This window comes from Vulpes lagopus, chromosome 18 (genome assembly GCF_018345385.1).
Source record: "Vulpes lagopus strain Blue_001 chromosome 18, ASM1834538v1, whole genome shotgun sequence".
In the NCBI taxonomy this organism is placed as follows: domain Eukaryota; kingdom Metazoa; phylum Chordata; class Mammalia; order Carnivora; family Canidae; genus Vulpes; species Vulpes lagopus.
In genome coordinates this window covers 1,678,951-1,692,103 of record NC_054841.1, presented here as the reverse complement: position 1 = coordinate 1,692,103, position 13,153 = coordinate 1,678,951, and the positions used below count along the sequence as shown (strand labels likewise).

The 13,153-nt window shown below is 65.6% G+C and overlaps 1 protein-coding gene across 2 annotated transcripts in view; it reads left to right on the top strand.

Moving 5' to 3' along the window:
• CDH4 (cadherin 4) overlaps positions 1 to 13,153 on the top strand; it is a 506,523-nt gene that overhangs the window by 465,129 nt on the left and 28,241 nt on the right. For both annotated transcript variants that reach the window (XM_041732568.1, XM_041732569.1), the window contains one exon: positions 5,399 to 5,571. In XM_041732568.1, the coding sequence (XP_041588502.1) occupies positions 5,399 to 5,571 (173 nt within the window). The remainder of the gene's footprint in view (positions 1 to 5,398; positions 5,572 to 13,153) is intronic.

The window sequence follows — 13,153 nt, the reverse complement described above, 5'->3', positions numbered from 1 at the left end:
CGCACACCCGGGCACAGGCAGAGGAGCAAACAACCCCGGCCTTCGGGAGAGGAAAGCCTTTTCCTGCCTCAGGACCTTTGCACATGCGGTGCCCTTGGCCTGGATGTCCCCCCCAGCCCCACTGGCCCCTGGGACGCCGGCCCCTCTTCCTCCCTCGGCTTTCCTATGGCTCCTCCTCGGCGCTGCATTAACACTGCGCTACTCGCTGACTTAGTTTCCCAGGTTGTAGCCGCTTGCAGCATGTCTGTTCTCTGCACCCGGACGAGGGCGAGACTCAGTGAACCCAGTCCTAGCCCGACCCCCTGGAGGCCGCTCGGTGCTGCGTCCTGGAGCTCGGGGCTGCTCGGCCCTCGGCCCTACGTGGCAGGCTCCTCCAACCTCGCAAGGAAAGAGTAATAATCCACAGTGATTATCTTTTAACTAACAAAAAAAAAAAAAGACTTTAATTGGAACTCCTGATCTCCCCAACCCCCTTGTAACCGTGTGAGGGCCTGTATTATAAATTTTGAAATTAATGTCGCCTTAAAAATATTAAATAGCAAAGAAATCTATATGCTGAAAATGAAGTCAAAGAAACCTTCATCTAGATAACGCCGAGTTTTTTCGCTTAAATAGATTATTCTATTAGTGGCCCGTTTATTTATTTATTTTATTTCTGTGCCGGCGGAGGTCTCCCCGAGATGAGTGCCACGGACTGATGCACAGATGGTGCCAGATACTTGAAAGTCATCTGAATATTAAGAATTTAAATCTTTAGCCTCAGTGATTTGAGCAGAAAGCCAATTATGGGGCTGAATTAGTTTTGAAATTAAACTGCAGTTTAAGGCTTGTGAAATTAATCCTTTAAGGCGGAGGCAGAGCTGGTACACGGATCCCGCCCGAGAGCCGACCCCCCGGCTTCCTCCCGTTTCCTGCGGGTGTGATGATGATCTGCAGACACGGCCGCGCCCCGGGGCGGCAGGCAGCGTCCCCCCTGAGATGAAAACACGAGCCGGATGTTCTGTTTCACTTGCCAAGGAGAACGGAAGCCTGGCTCCTGGCGAGAGCGGCCGGAGGAGGCGCCCAGAGAAAGCCCTGGAAGGATGAAAGCTCTGCTCCCCGTCACCGGGACGCACCCTCATGCCCTATCGCTGCAGATGTGGGGGTCCGGTGGGAGCGCTGCCTCCCCCGGGGCCCAGGACTGCGGCCACGTGGCTTCCACGGACACGCCGGGTGGCACCTGTGGACGCTCCGTGTGACTGGGGCCGCTGGGGTGCGGAGGGAGCAGAAGGGCCAGGGGCACAGCCTGCAGGCCGGGCCGCATCATCCAGACATCGGCTCCAGGCACCAGCTCACGGGCAGCTCCTGGGTGCCCCCCACCCCGGGGACCCCCAGGGCACCCCCCAGGGCACATCTGGCTTCCAGAAGAGGACCCGCAGTTTCCAGGAGGCTCAGGGACGCTGCAGGACCAGGCCCAGGAGCGGCAGCGGGGTCTGATCCGGGCTGCACACACACTGCCAGTCCCACCCTGAGCCCGGCGGGGCCGCAGACGTGCCCCCAGGCCCCAGGAAGGCGTCCGGTGGAAGGGTCTCTCTTCTCGTGCCTTGTTAGCGGGGGTCAGCCGGGGCCGCGGTGAACCGCCCAGCTCAGCCCCAGCTTAGCCCTGTACTGGGTAGAGCGGTGCCCGCCGCCCCGACGAGGCTCCACCCAGAACCGCGGGATGCGGCCTTGCTGGGAAACGGGACCGTTAACGTGATTGGTCTAGACGAGCTCCCGGCCACTAGGACTGGTGTCCCTTCTAGGAAGAGGCGATCGGGAGCGGGGCACGGGGGAGGCGGTGACGGCAGCCGCAGAGTGGGAAGGGCCCCTCTGCTCCCGGCGCCGCCAGAGAGCACGTGGCCCGCTGACGCCGTGGTGCTGGGCTTCTGCCTCCAGACCCCGGAGCTCATGACGCTGTCCCGCTTCAAGCTGTCCCCGTCGCCTGGCACAGCTTCCCTGCACCTGCCCCTTCCCTGTGCCCCAGGGAGACTGTCCACCTGCCCTGCCCGAGCCCTGTGGGAGGGCGTGAGGTCAAGGCCGTCCGCCGCCGCCTGTGGGGGGCCACCTCTAGGGCCAGGCCTGGGGTCTGTCCACCCAGACCCCGGGACAGAAGGACACGGAGGAGGCCACAGTGTCCACTCCAGGCCATGAGGACCTCCAGGCCTCAGAGGGAAGAGCCGTGACCAGGGTCAGAGCAGGGGTCAGAACAGGAAGCAGACGGCGGCACAGGGGCCCGTGTGCGGCTCAGGGCCCAGGTTAGAGCCCGGCCCCGGGTCAGCGGGTCAGCACACGTGGGGTCTCGGCCATGTGCAGGCGGGTTGGAGGCCGCCTCCCCCGGGGGGCCCTCCGGGCTCTCGGGAGCTCCTCCTGCCTCTTCCCACCTCCCTGGCCCCGGCTCATGTCCGCTGTCCTGCGTTGCCCCGTCACGCTGGGGCCGAGCGCTCAGGCCGCCTGACCGTGGAGGGGCGACCCCGCTGGCCTTGCCGAGTCTCCTTCCTGGGAGAAACCGAGGCTCTAGGCTCTAAACACGAAGTCAGCTTCTGTTGCTCAGTTGCCTTATTTCTTTTTCTATTTTCCTTTTTTTTAAATTAACATTTTACTTTCTGACAATCGAGTGATAGACTTTGAAGGAACCGTGGACGATACAGAGAAACCACAAAGGAGAAACCAAAATTGCACGGGAGCCGTGCTCCTTGACGGCTGTCGAAGCGTCCGCCCCACGCCCCCTGGCCTCCCCTCCTTTGCACGAACACGTGGTCATTTCAGAGGCTGGGGTCACACCGAGCAGTCCGGGGACCTCGTTCCTTCCCAGCGAGCCGCATGGATGTCATGGAAATCTCAAATATCATTAAGTGTCCTTCTGCGACGTTCTAGTGGCCTCCCGCTGCTCCATCATCGCGAAGTTAGAGTAACATCACCATTTGTTTAACCAGCGCCCTGCCGTCCTGCGGTTAATAGCATTTATTATGGGTGATGCTCTTCTGCACCCCCAGATGGGAGTGCAGGGGTCAGGGGTCTCTCCCACTTGGACTTTGTGTCCGGGATCCACATGCAGTGTGCCGCCGAGACAGGGTCCCCACATCCTCCACCCGGTTCCCCCGACGGCAACGTGGAAATACGCGAAGCCCACCCCACGGGAGCAGCACAGGCTGTTAGTCCACAGCCGGCTGGCGCCGGGGTGTTGGGCAGAGACCCCAAGGTGGGCAGCAGCACGGAGAGCTTCCCAGTGGGAAGGGGCTGCTCGGGGCGGGGGGTCCCTGATGGGGCTGTGGGCCCGGGGAGTGGGAGGTGGGCATCCCGTGTCGTTGGTTGGGGGCTCGCCTCTCCGGCTGGCCCTGGGCCAGAAGCCATGACAAAAGCTGGGGGGGCCGTCATCCTAGATCAAGTGCCCCCCGTTCTGGGCCCATTGGTACTGGGCGGCTGTTGGGCTCCCTGGACGGTTACAAGACAGGGTCCGGTTCCGCCCAAGTCTGAGCTGCAGCGAGTGCTGCCTCCTGTGCTGGTTCCCAAGGACAGCGGGTCACCTCCCCTGCTGGTTCCCTCGGGCTCTGGGTGCCCCCCCCAGGGCTGGTTCCCTCGGGCACTGGGTGGTCCCCCCCCCCGGGGCTGGTTCCCTCGGGCACTGGGTGGTCTTCCCAGGGCTGGTTCCCTCGGGCACTGGGTGGTCTTCCCAGGGCTGGTTCCCTCGGGCTCTGGGTGCCCCCCCCCGCCGGGGCTGGTTCCCTCAGGCACTGGGTGATCCCCCCGGGGCTGGTTCCCTCGGGCACTGGGTGGTCCCCCCCCCCCCCGGGGCTGGTTCCCTCGGGCACTGGGTGGTCCCCCCAGGGCTGGTTCCCTTGGGCTCTGGGTGCCCCCCCGGGGCTGGTTCCCAGGGATGGTGGGTGCCCCCCAAGGCTGGTTCCCGGGGGCGGTGAAGGCCCCCGCACTGTGTCACCGTGTCAGGGTGGCTGTCCTACCCCGTGTGTTCTGTCTGTCAGTCGTGTCTTGACAGAACCACAGCACAATACCACAGCCAGGGTATTGGGGTTGACACGGAAGTTACGGAACATTCCATCCCTAGGAGGGTCCTCGTGTTGGGGATTTAACAGCCGCAGCCCCTCCTGTGCACCGGGGATTTTGTGGATCTGTTTCCTCACGGACGCGCAAGGCCGAACGTGGTGCTTGGCACCCAGTGGGTGTTTAGTCATATTCGTTGACTTGGTTTCGTGCTTCGCTATCGGGAGCGGCGTGAGCACGGGCCGCCGGGGCACGGATCAATCAGCTGTGATGGTTTTTCCTGAAGACAAATTCCTAGAAGTGGATTTGTCAACTGGACACATTTTAAAGGCATTTGGGGCACAGACGGCCAAACTGCCTCCAGAAGCTGAGGCCGTCGGCGCCCGGACCCTGGGGGGGGGGGGGGCGGAGTGCCCGTCCCTGTATCTCGGGGCTACTCTGTGTCATCTTTCTTTGTAAAGACTGTTTGCCTCTTGGGCACGAGAAACATGCCTTCCTTTCACTTCTTTGATCAGTAATAAAGGTGATTTTTTTTTTCCAAAAAGGAGCCGAAAGCATCTCAGCGATAAAGATTTGAAATTCAGGCTCCTTGACTGGAGACGAAGCCAAGGGGCCACGGCGGGTGTGTCGGGCGGCGGGGTTACCGCAGGCTTATCCCACGTTGTACTTCTGGTATTTTCCCGTGAAAAGGCGCTGGTTTCCGTGGGCGTGTTTTATCTTTGCCCACGGCAGGGAAGGGTGGACACCGAGGGAGCTGCGGGTGCCGCCCTCAGAAGGCGGCTCAGCCCTGCACGCGGTCGGGGAGGCGGGCACCGAGCAGGGGCAGCGGGGGCAGCTCCCCAGCCCCTCGGGCCTGGGAGGCCCACACCCCGGCACGTCCGCCGCCCGCGCGGGCTCCTCTCAGCCCATTTCCCGTGTGACCCCCAGCGCCGGCTCCGTGCCTCCTGCAGAACCGGGCCTGGCCCTTCTCCGTGCGCCTCCAAGTGCCCCCGCGGCACCTGCCACACCCAGCGTGAGACACGGGGAGCCGAGGCCTGGACCGTGTGGCCCGGGGGTGGGGGGAGCGCTGGGTGGAAGCTGGGTCTGCAGCCCCCCTGCTGCTCCTCCTCTCTGAGCCCCAGTCCCCCCACTGCCCGCCACCGCGAGGGGAGGTCAGAGCCCATGGGTCGCAGGACACTTGCAGTCCCAGAGGAATCATTCAGAGGTTCGTGGCCGGGACGTGGGGCAGCAGTTTGCTTTCTGGCACCGCCTCTGACGACGGGCAGGCGTCTGGCACGCGGCGTGGGTGAGGATGTGCAGCTGCCCCCGTGTCCACAGGGATCCACCTGGTGTCGCCGCGGACGCCACGCATCATTTCCACCGAGATGCTTTCTCTGTCTCCCAGGCACCTACGTGATGACAGTCACGGCCAATGACGCGGATGATGGCACCACAGCCAACGGGATGGTGCGGTACCGGATCGTGACGCAGACGCCGCAGAGCCCGTCCCAGAACATGTTCACCATCAACAGCGAGACAGGGGACATCGTGACCGTGGCCGCCGGCCTGGACCGGGAGGTGAGGCGGGCATCGTGGGGTGGGGGGAGCGTGGCCCCCAGGGGGCCCGTGTCCTGTCGCACCCGGCTGGGAGCAAAGGTCCCAGCGAGGTGGTGCCTCGGAGTTGGCCGCCGCCCTTGGAGCGCATCCGGGAGCCCGTCCCCGTCCCGCGTGAGGTTTCTGGGCAGGCCCGAGGGGCGGGGGCTCGGGAGAGCTGCTCTGGCTGCAGCCACGGCCAGGCCGCGGGGACAGGGGCACCTGACCACCATCTCGAGCGTCTGCACCCACACCCGCCTGGAGCACCCGTCCTGCGCCCGACCCTGGCATCCCCTCCCTGACGCAGTGGGGCGCACAGGAGGGGCGGCACCCCCCCCCCCAGCCCGCTCAGCCCAGGAAGGATCGGAGCCAAACTGGCTTATTCTCACCTTCCCGACCCTGTGTGACCCCAGGAAGCCCGCACCCCTGCTGGACCCCAGAGTCCACCCCCCACCAGGGCCAGACCCCAGAAGGAGGCTGCGTCCAGAGAGGGTGGGACAAGGCGGCTTTGCTGCGGCCGCCACCGGAGAGGCTTTTTCCCAGTGAGTACAGGGCGTCTCCAGGCACTGGGCCACGTGTCCCCATCTGGGTAGATGACACTGTCCCGGTCACCTGCCTCCGGGGCCCCTGGAGGGGTCATTAGCCGCTCCCAGCTGAAAGCCCCGGCTGGCGGCACCGAGTACTCTCAGCTCCCCGCCTGAGCGTCATCGTCTCCTGCCTCTGGGCCTCCACCACTGCCTCCTGCTTGCTCTGTGACCAGAGGCCAGCATTTCCTCTAGAGGATATGTGACTCGGTTTACCCTCGAAAGCATGTGGCTCCCGGGACTGGGGGGAGACCCTGACTGAGCTCAGAGTAAACAGGGTGAGCTTCTCACTCCTCGCTGGGGGCTTGTTTGCAGAGCCTGGACCAGCTGCATCCTTGCTGGGGGCTTGTTTGCAGAGCCTGGACCAGCTGCGTCCTCGCTGGGGGCTTGTTTGCAGAGCCTGGACCAGCTGCATCCTCGCGGGGGGCTTGTTTGCAGAGCCTGTAGCCACATTTGTCCTGATGGCCTCTGGCTCCCCCTCCCAGAAAGCCCGTGGGCTCACCGTCCGGGTCCAGGGCTCACCTTGGTCTGGGGGCACTGAGCCAGGGCCGTGCTGGGTGTGGATTTTCGGGGCTACGTTGCAGCAGGTTCTATCCCCCCCCAGGCTGATTCCCGTGCCTGGTGGTCCCGGCAGCTTTGAGGGGGGCACCAAACTCCCCGAGTGTAGCCCTCACCCCTGGCAAAGCTGCCGGAACACGTCCAGCCACTCTGCCCGACCTGCGCCTTCCAAATCAATAAATGCCCGGTGGCAGCTTGGGAAGTGCCCCCAACCACCCCGAGAAGGGCACGCGGAGCTCCCCTTGGCATGCCTCGATGGAACCCGGGTGGTGGGCTGGGGCGGAGGGGCATGCGAGAAGTAGCCTACGTGACCTCGTGGTAGCACAGCCATGAGCACGTTAGGGGACACGTCTGAGCCCCACAGCAATGCCAGCCTGGCAGGCCAGCAGGGAGGCTGGGCCCGGGTGGGGTCGAGGACTGGTGGGGAGACTTCAGATGCAGGGGTTCAGACGTCCTCTGGGCCCCATGCTGGGGGGCACGTGTGGCAGGAGAGGTGGACAGGCCCTCAGGACTCCGTGGGCGCACTGCGGGGGGATCTGTTGGGGCCCCACCGCCCTCCCAGGGACCAGGGAAGGTGCCCCGTCCATGCGGACCAGGCCCTGGAGTCAGGGATCAGGACAAGGGGCTGCTCCTCCTGGCCCCGGAGGGCTGCTGCCGTTCTCTGGGGAGGTGGACAGCAGGCCGTGACAGTGACCCCTGGGGAAGGCCACCGGACAGGTCCACACAGGGACAAACATTTGTTTTTTCCTTCCTTGTTTAGAAAATTCAGACAAGGGTGCTGTGGGTGAGGCACAGGGCATGGAGCGCTCGTTAGACGGATGGCTGCCCCCCCCCGAGGTCCCAGGGGGGTGTAGGGGGTGGGGAGCAGAACCTGAATGAATGTGCTGCAGGGGGTGCAGGGGGGCACACAAAGGGTCATGTACCGACGAGATGTGCTCACGATGGAGAAATCAGGGGAGGCTTCTCTGAGGAGGTGGCCTTGCTCTGAACCTTGGGGGCTGGTAGGCTCCGTCGTACACCCTGCTCTTTGGGACGGACGACCAGCACCCACTTTTCCAGCCGCTGCGCATCACACATCTGACATGTCGCAAGCACCCACAGAGCCACTCCGCGGGTCCTTCGTTCACTCAGAGGTGTGAGCTAAGCAGCCGGGCACCCGCGGCCTGAGCTGCACCCTGGACCCACCCTCGATCGCCCGGCGTCCGCGGGCAGGTGGTGAAGGCCCCAGAGACGCAGGTGCCCGTCGGCTGCCCCAACCTGGGGTGCAGAGTTAGGCGCAGGGGTGCAGGGAGGGCACCAGAGGCCGCACCCCAGATCTCACTGGAACCAAGAGCAGGCAAGGCGGACAGAGCACATCCAGGGGCCACGTCCAGCCCCGGGGCCGCGCTGGGCACCCCCAAAGCCTGCCGGCCTTGAGCAAGCGGGCTTTCCTCCCTGGGGGTGGGGACCCGAGGGCTCCCCGGGGGAGGCGTGCGCTGCCCTGACACAGGCTCCCCAGCCGCTTTCCAGGGGGAGATGCTCCTGAGCCGAGTGGAGGGGCCACGCTCCACCCTGCAGACACCGCACAGGTCGGGGGGGATTTGAGCTCCAGGCAAGCCACAGCTAGCGTGAGTACGTCCCCAATGTCGCGTGGGGCATACTTACACTAAAAATTATTTGGCGTTTGTCTGAAGTTCAAAACTAAGTGGGTGGCACGTCCCTGTTTGTATTTGCTCCATCTGGCACGCCTCCCCGGAGGTCCCCGGCCACCCACCCAGAACCCCGGTCCGGGCCCAGGGCGGGGGGCAGAGCCAGCTGGTGTTGAGATCCGTTGGGCACGTCTCTGAGGAGCCCGCTCCTGCACCCGCTCCCCGACGGGCACCACGGGACACCCGGCAGGTGGAACTGGGGTGGCCGTGGCGGGCAGGAGGGTGCTCGAGAGGGGGGCTTTGCCGATTAGGAGAGGCGGGACAGGTAGGGGATGAGACACCCAAGGGCACGACCCCAACCCGAGGCCATGGGGTCTGAGCAGCGGACCGCCCCCGACACGTCCTGCGCCCTCGCATGGGGGCCTTCCCTGGGCCACAGGGGGGGTCCTGGCACCTGCCTCTGAGGACCCCCGCCTCCTGGAAGACATGAAGGACCCCGTCCATTGGCTGATGGTGGTCTATGCGCCCACACCTAAGAGGACAGCAGCCAAACCAACCGGTGTCGGGTGCTGAAAAGTCTGTCTTCAGAGACGCCTCCTCCAGGCCGCCCACCAGCACTGCACGCCCCATCAGCCAGCCCCCACCCGCTGCCCCACTGCGCGCCCGCGTGCACCTAGTGCTTGCTTTTCCTGTTACAGGACGTAGTGGCCACTGGAGGCTTTGGGAGGATTAGGGCTCATCGTGGGGGACTCAAGTCATTAACCCCCACAGAACCATCTGACCAGGACACCCGGGGGTGACCCCTTGTACCCAGGGGGGCTGAGGCCCGGGGGCTTCGTGGGGGTGGGCGCCCTTCCCCGGACACAGGCAGGGAGCTGCAGGGCAGGGGCCAGCAAGAGAGGCCCCGGGCGACCTCCGCTGGGCAGCACAATGAGCCCTGATGCCCCGAGTCTCTGGTCCCTCCTCGCCCAGACCGAGGCTCTCCTGGCCTCTTTCTCACTTGGAACAAAATGCAGAGCCGTCCCCACGGCCCCGGAGCCCACTTCTGTCCCCGTTCGCTCAGCCGGGCTCTGCCCACACGTGTCCCTGACCACCGGCCGCCTCGCCTGGGCCGCGCCAGCCTGAGCCACGTCCTCACGCGTCCCCTGGCCCATCCTCAGCCCCGGAGCCCACTCCGTCGGGATTGATGGCAACAGAATCCCCTCTGGGGTGAATCCACGCACCTGAGTGGAGACCGCCTGCCCGGGGACCCTCCCGTCCCGTCCCGGCCCCTGCGTCACCACGTGCCCCTCACCCCGCGCCCCTGGCATAGGAGGGGCCGCCACGGGCCCCGCAGTCCGGCCTCTGCCCCCGTTCTCAGAACCCCCGGATGCACCAGCCTGCAGCTCGCGCAGCCTGGAGGGCGCCGGCCTCCGCCCCTCGGCTCTGTCCCCCCTGGGGGCCTGGCCTCTGCTTCGGGGCCGCGGCCTTGGGGGCTGCTCGGCGGCCAAGGGCCCCTCCTCCCCTCCCGCCCAGAGCGGGCGGTCTCGGGCTCTTGAGCGCGCCGAGTGGCATCATCACACACGTCCGCGGACCACGCGCCGAGGGCCCTGAGCAGCTGGAGGACACTCCTGCCACCCCCGGCGTCTCGTGCCGGGCCTGCGGGGAGCCCCGCGGGGTGGCCAGGTCCCGGGACAGAAGGGGTGTCGGGGAGTCTGCAGGCGGGAGCCGGTGCCTGAGATGCACCACGTGCCCCGGCGCCTTGGGGCCCACGCGGCCCACGGCCCCGTGGGCTCCCCGCTCCTCCGGGGCCGAGGCCAGCCCTCGCCCTCCACGCCCTCTCCGCGCCCGGTTCTTCCGGCTCAGCAGGAATGTGGGGAAAGGCCGGAGGGGTGGACGGACGCGGCGAGGGCAGGCCCCGCGGACAGCTGGCGCGGGGCCCCAGAGCTGTGACCTCTGCCCCCGAGGCCGGGCGGCGTGTCCCACAGCCCTCGGAGCCCCGCCCCGCCCATCCTGCTCTGGGACTGACCAGGCTTGGGGGTGTGTGACCCCGCCTGGTTCTTACCAAGTAGAACTACTGTGCCCTCCCGCCGCAACTCCAGGGGATCAGCGTCTGCTGCGATTACTTTTGTTCTGTTGCGTTTCTCAGCCCCCGAGCGCCACCCCCCCCCCCCGCCCCCGGTGTCCTGGCTCTTGGGGCCTTTCTTACTAGATTGCTGCAGTCCCTGCAAGGTGATGCCCTAAATCTTATACTACAGTGTGAGTAGTTGATAGAGGCGGGACAAGGTGGCATTTGCACCGTATCAGAGAGTAGAGCCTGGAGCTGCAAGACGGACGCTCCAAGGATCTCAGGATTTGGGGGGCAGGTCTCTTCCCCTGGGAGCTGATTCGGCACAAGCAGAGAGTGCTCACCCCTGACGGGAGATTGCTACTGCCCTCACGGCGTTCAGGGGGCCCTGCACAGAGCGAGGCAGCGCCCTGCCAGGTGCCCGGGGAAGGGGGGCTGAGGGCCCGCCATGGACCCCGCACTGGGTCCCCTTCCCACGTTGCTCACAGGCACCCCCACCGTGTCCGCCTTTGAACTTCGGGGAGAGGAAACGAGAGGGTGGTAGGGGCGGATGTGAGCGAGGGAGCACCCCCGCTGGCTCGCCCCGAGTTACCCAGACACCCCTGGGTGGGGCCACTCAGCGCACACATGACAGCAAGGGCGCCCCCACCCCGTAAAACCTGCGGGGCGGCCACTGGCAGGGGGTGGAGACCCCAGGAGACATGCCACTCCTGCCCAGCCGGGTGCCCATCACTGCCCAGCCAGGTGCCCACTCGCTGCCCAGCTGGATGCCCACTCAATGCCCCAGCCAGGTGCCCACTGACTGCCCATCTGGGTGCCCACTCGCTGCCCAGCTGGGTGCCCAGTTGCTGCCCATCCAGGTGCCTACTTGATGCCGCAGCCGGATGCCCACTCACTGCCCAGCCGGGTGCCCACATGCTGTCCCATCTGGGTGCCCAGTCACTGCCCAGCTGGATGCCCACTCACTGCCTACCCAGGTGCCCACTTGCTGCCCAGCCAGGTGCCCACTCGATGCCCAGTCGGGTGCCCACTCCCTGACACCACCCCACAGGCAGGTGGGCACTCAGGCCCACCCAACCCAGGCGCCAGAGCTTCGGCCCTGCGGGAAGGTCACATGAGCCAGTTTCTCCGCGAGGCTCCTCCCCCAATCTGCCTTCCCCCTCCTCTCCCTGTGGGAATATTGATCCTCGCCCCGGGAAGCGCAGCATCTTTGGGGGAGAAACACCGCAGACCCTCCTGGAGCCAGCTCCCCGTTCGGCAGAGCGAGAGCCGTCTTTACGAGGGGAAAATCCACGGACGTCACTGCCACCGTGTCTAATTAGGCAGAGCTATGTAAATTGAGCGTTTTTACACGATTAAAATGTCAGGAGGGGCCTCGGTAAGATGTGAGAGGCTCGCGTGTCTCCTGCGTGCCCGGCCGGGGCGCCCCTGCTGCTGACGTGGGTGCTGGGCCGCTCGGGGCCCAGGTGAGCGTGCCCCTGGCCCAGGTGAGCGTGCCCCCGGCCTGTTCTGCACGTGCGGGTGGCCGCTGCCCCAGGGCTGTGCTGGGCCACTGAGGTCCTCAGACCCACTCCATCCACGCCGGGGCGAGGTGGCTGCATCACGGGCCCCACCCAGGCTCCCCGTCCCTGGGGACACCGACTGTCACCTATCACCCTCATCAGGCTGCAGTGTCCCCCGCACGTGGCCGGGCCACGGCCCCTCGCAGTCTTACGGGATCTTTAGGAAGCCAAAACCCGCACCTTCCTATAGTTCCAAGCCCACAGCCCCGTCCCCTGGCAGCTCAGGCACTGACCCAGAGAGCGGGAGCACCCCAGCCTCGGCCAGGGAGGAGGGGCGCTGGGAGGGCCTGAGTTGCAATGTGGACGCCGGGCTCTCAGCTTCAATCTCCACTGCATCCTGGCCGCCGGCCCACGACAGACGCCCGGTGTGGGTGGGGAGACTCGGGCCCCGGAGCTGCGGACACCATTCTCAGGCTGGGGGGGCGGCTCCAGCAGCCCGTGGGGGGCCACACCGCGGGCCGGGATGCAGGCCTGGTGGCCGGTGTGGGGACGGGGACGCGGGGCCTGCAGGAGGCTTTGATGCTCTTCTAGGGCGGGTCAGCGACTGCATTATTGATGGATGTTCTGCAAAATTTAAACGCTGAGCCTTGGGGAGGTAGGCAAAGACCCCGGGGACCACCCCCTTGTGGCTTTCTTCCTTCTCTTCAACTTGGAAATGGCCAGATCACATTTTAATGAGTTCATCCCGGCACTGCTGCTGATGCGGCCTAGTGGGAGGAGACGCTGGGCATCAGGGGGTGGGGGGCGCAGGGGCACCTGCGTCGGGTGGGAGCAGCCGTGGCCAGCTGGCCTCCAGCGGACAAGCCCCCAGAGGCACCTGCAGGCCCACTCCCCACCCAGCCACCTCCCTCCAGCTGCACTGGAGACCCCGTGGGTCCAGAGCTGGGTCCGGGGTCATCTCTGTGTCCCCGTAGAGCTGGACCCCAGGCACATGGCCCACCACAAAGTAGGAGGGTGGCACCCCTGCACCCCAGGGCCGCGGCTCATCAGGCCAGAGCCCCCCCAGGTGACGGCGGGACAGTCGCGCCAGGGGATCTGTGTCCAGGGATGCCAGGTGACGGCCACCCCCTCAGCCTCCAGTGCCCTTCCAGAAGGGGATTTGGCAGAAGAGCAAAGGGTGACGGCTCCTGGGTCTGAAGAGTCTACTTTGTAAAGCAGAAGCGACAGCCCAGGAGCCCGGGGGCTCCA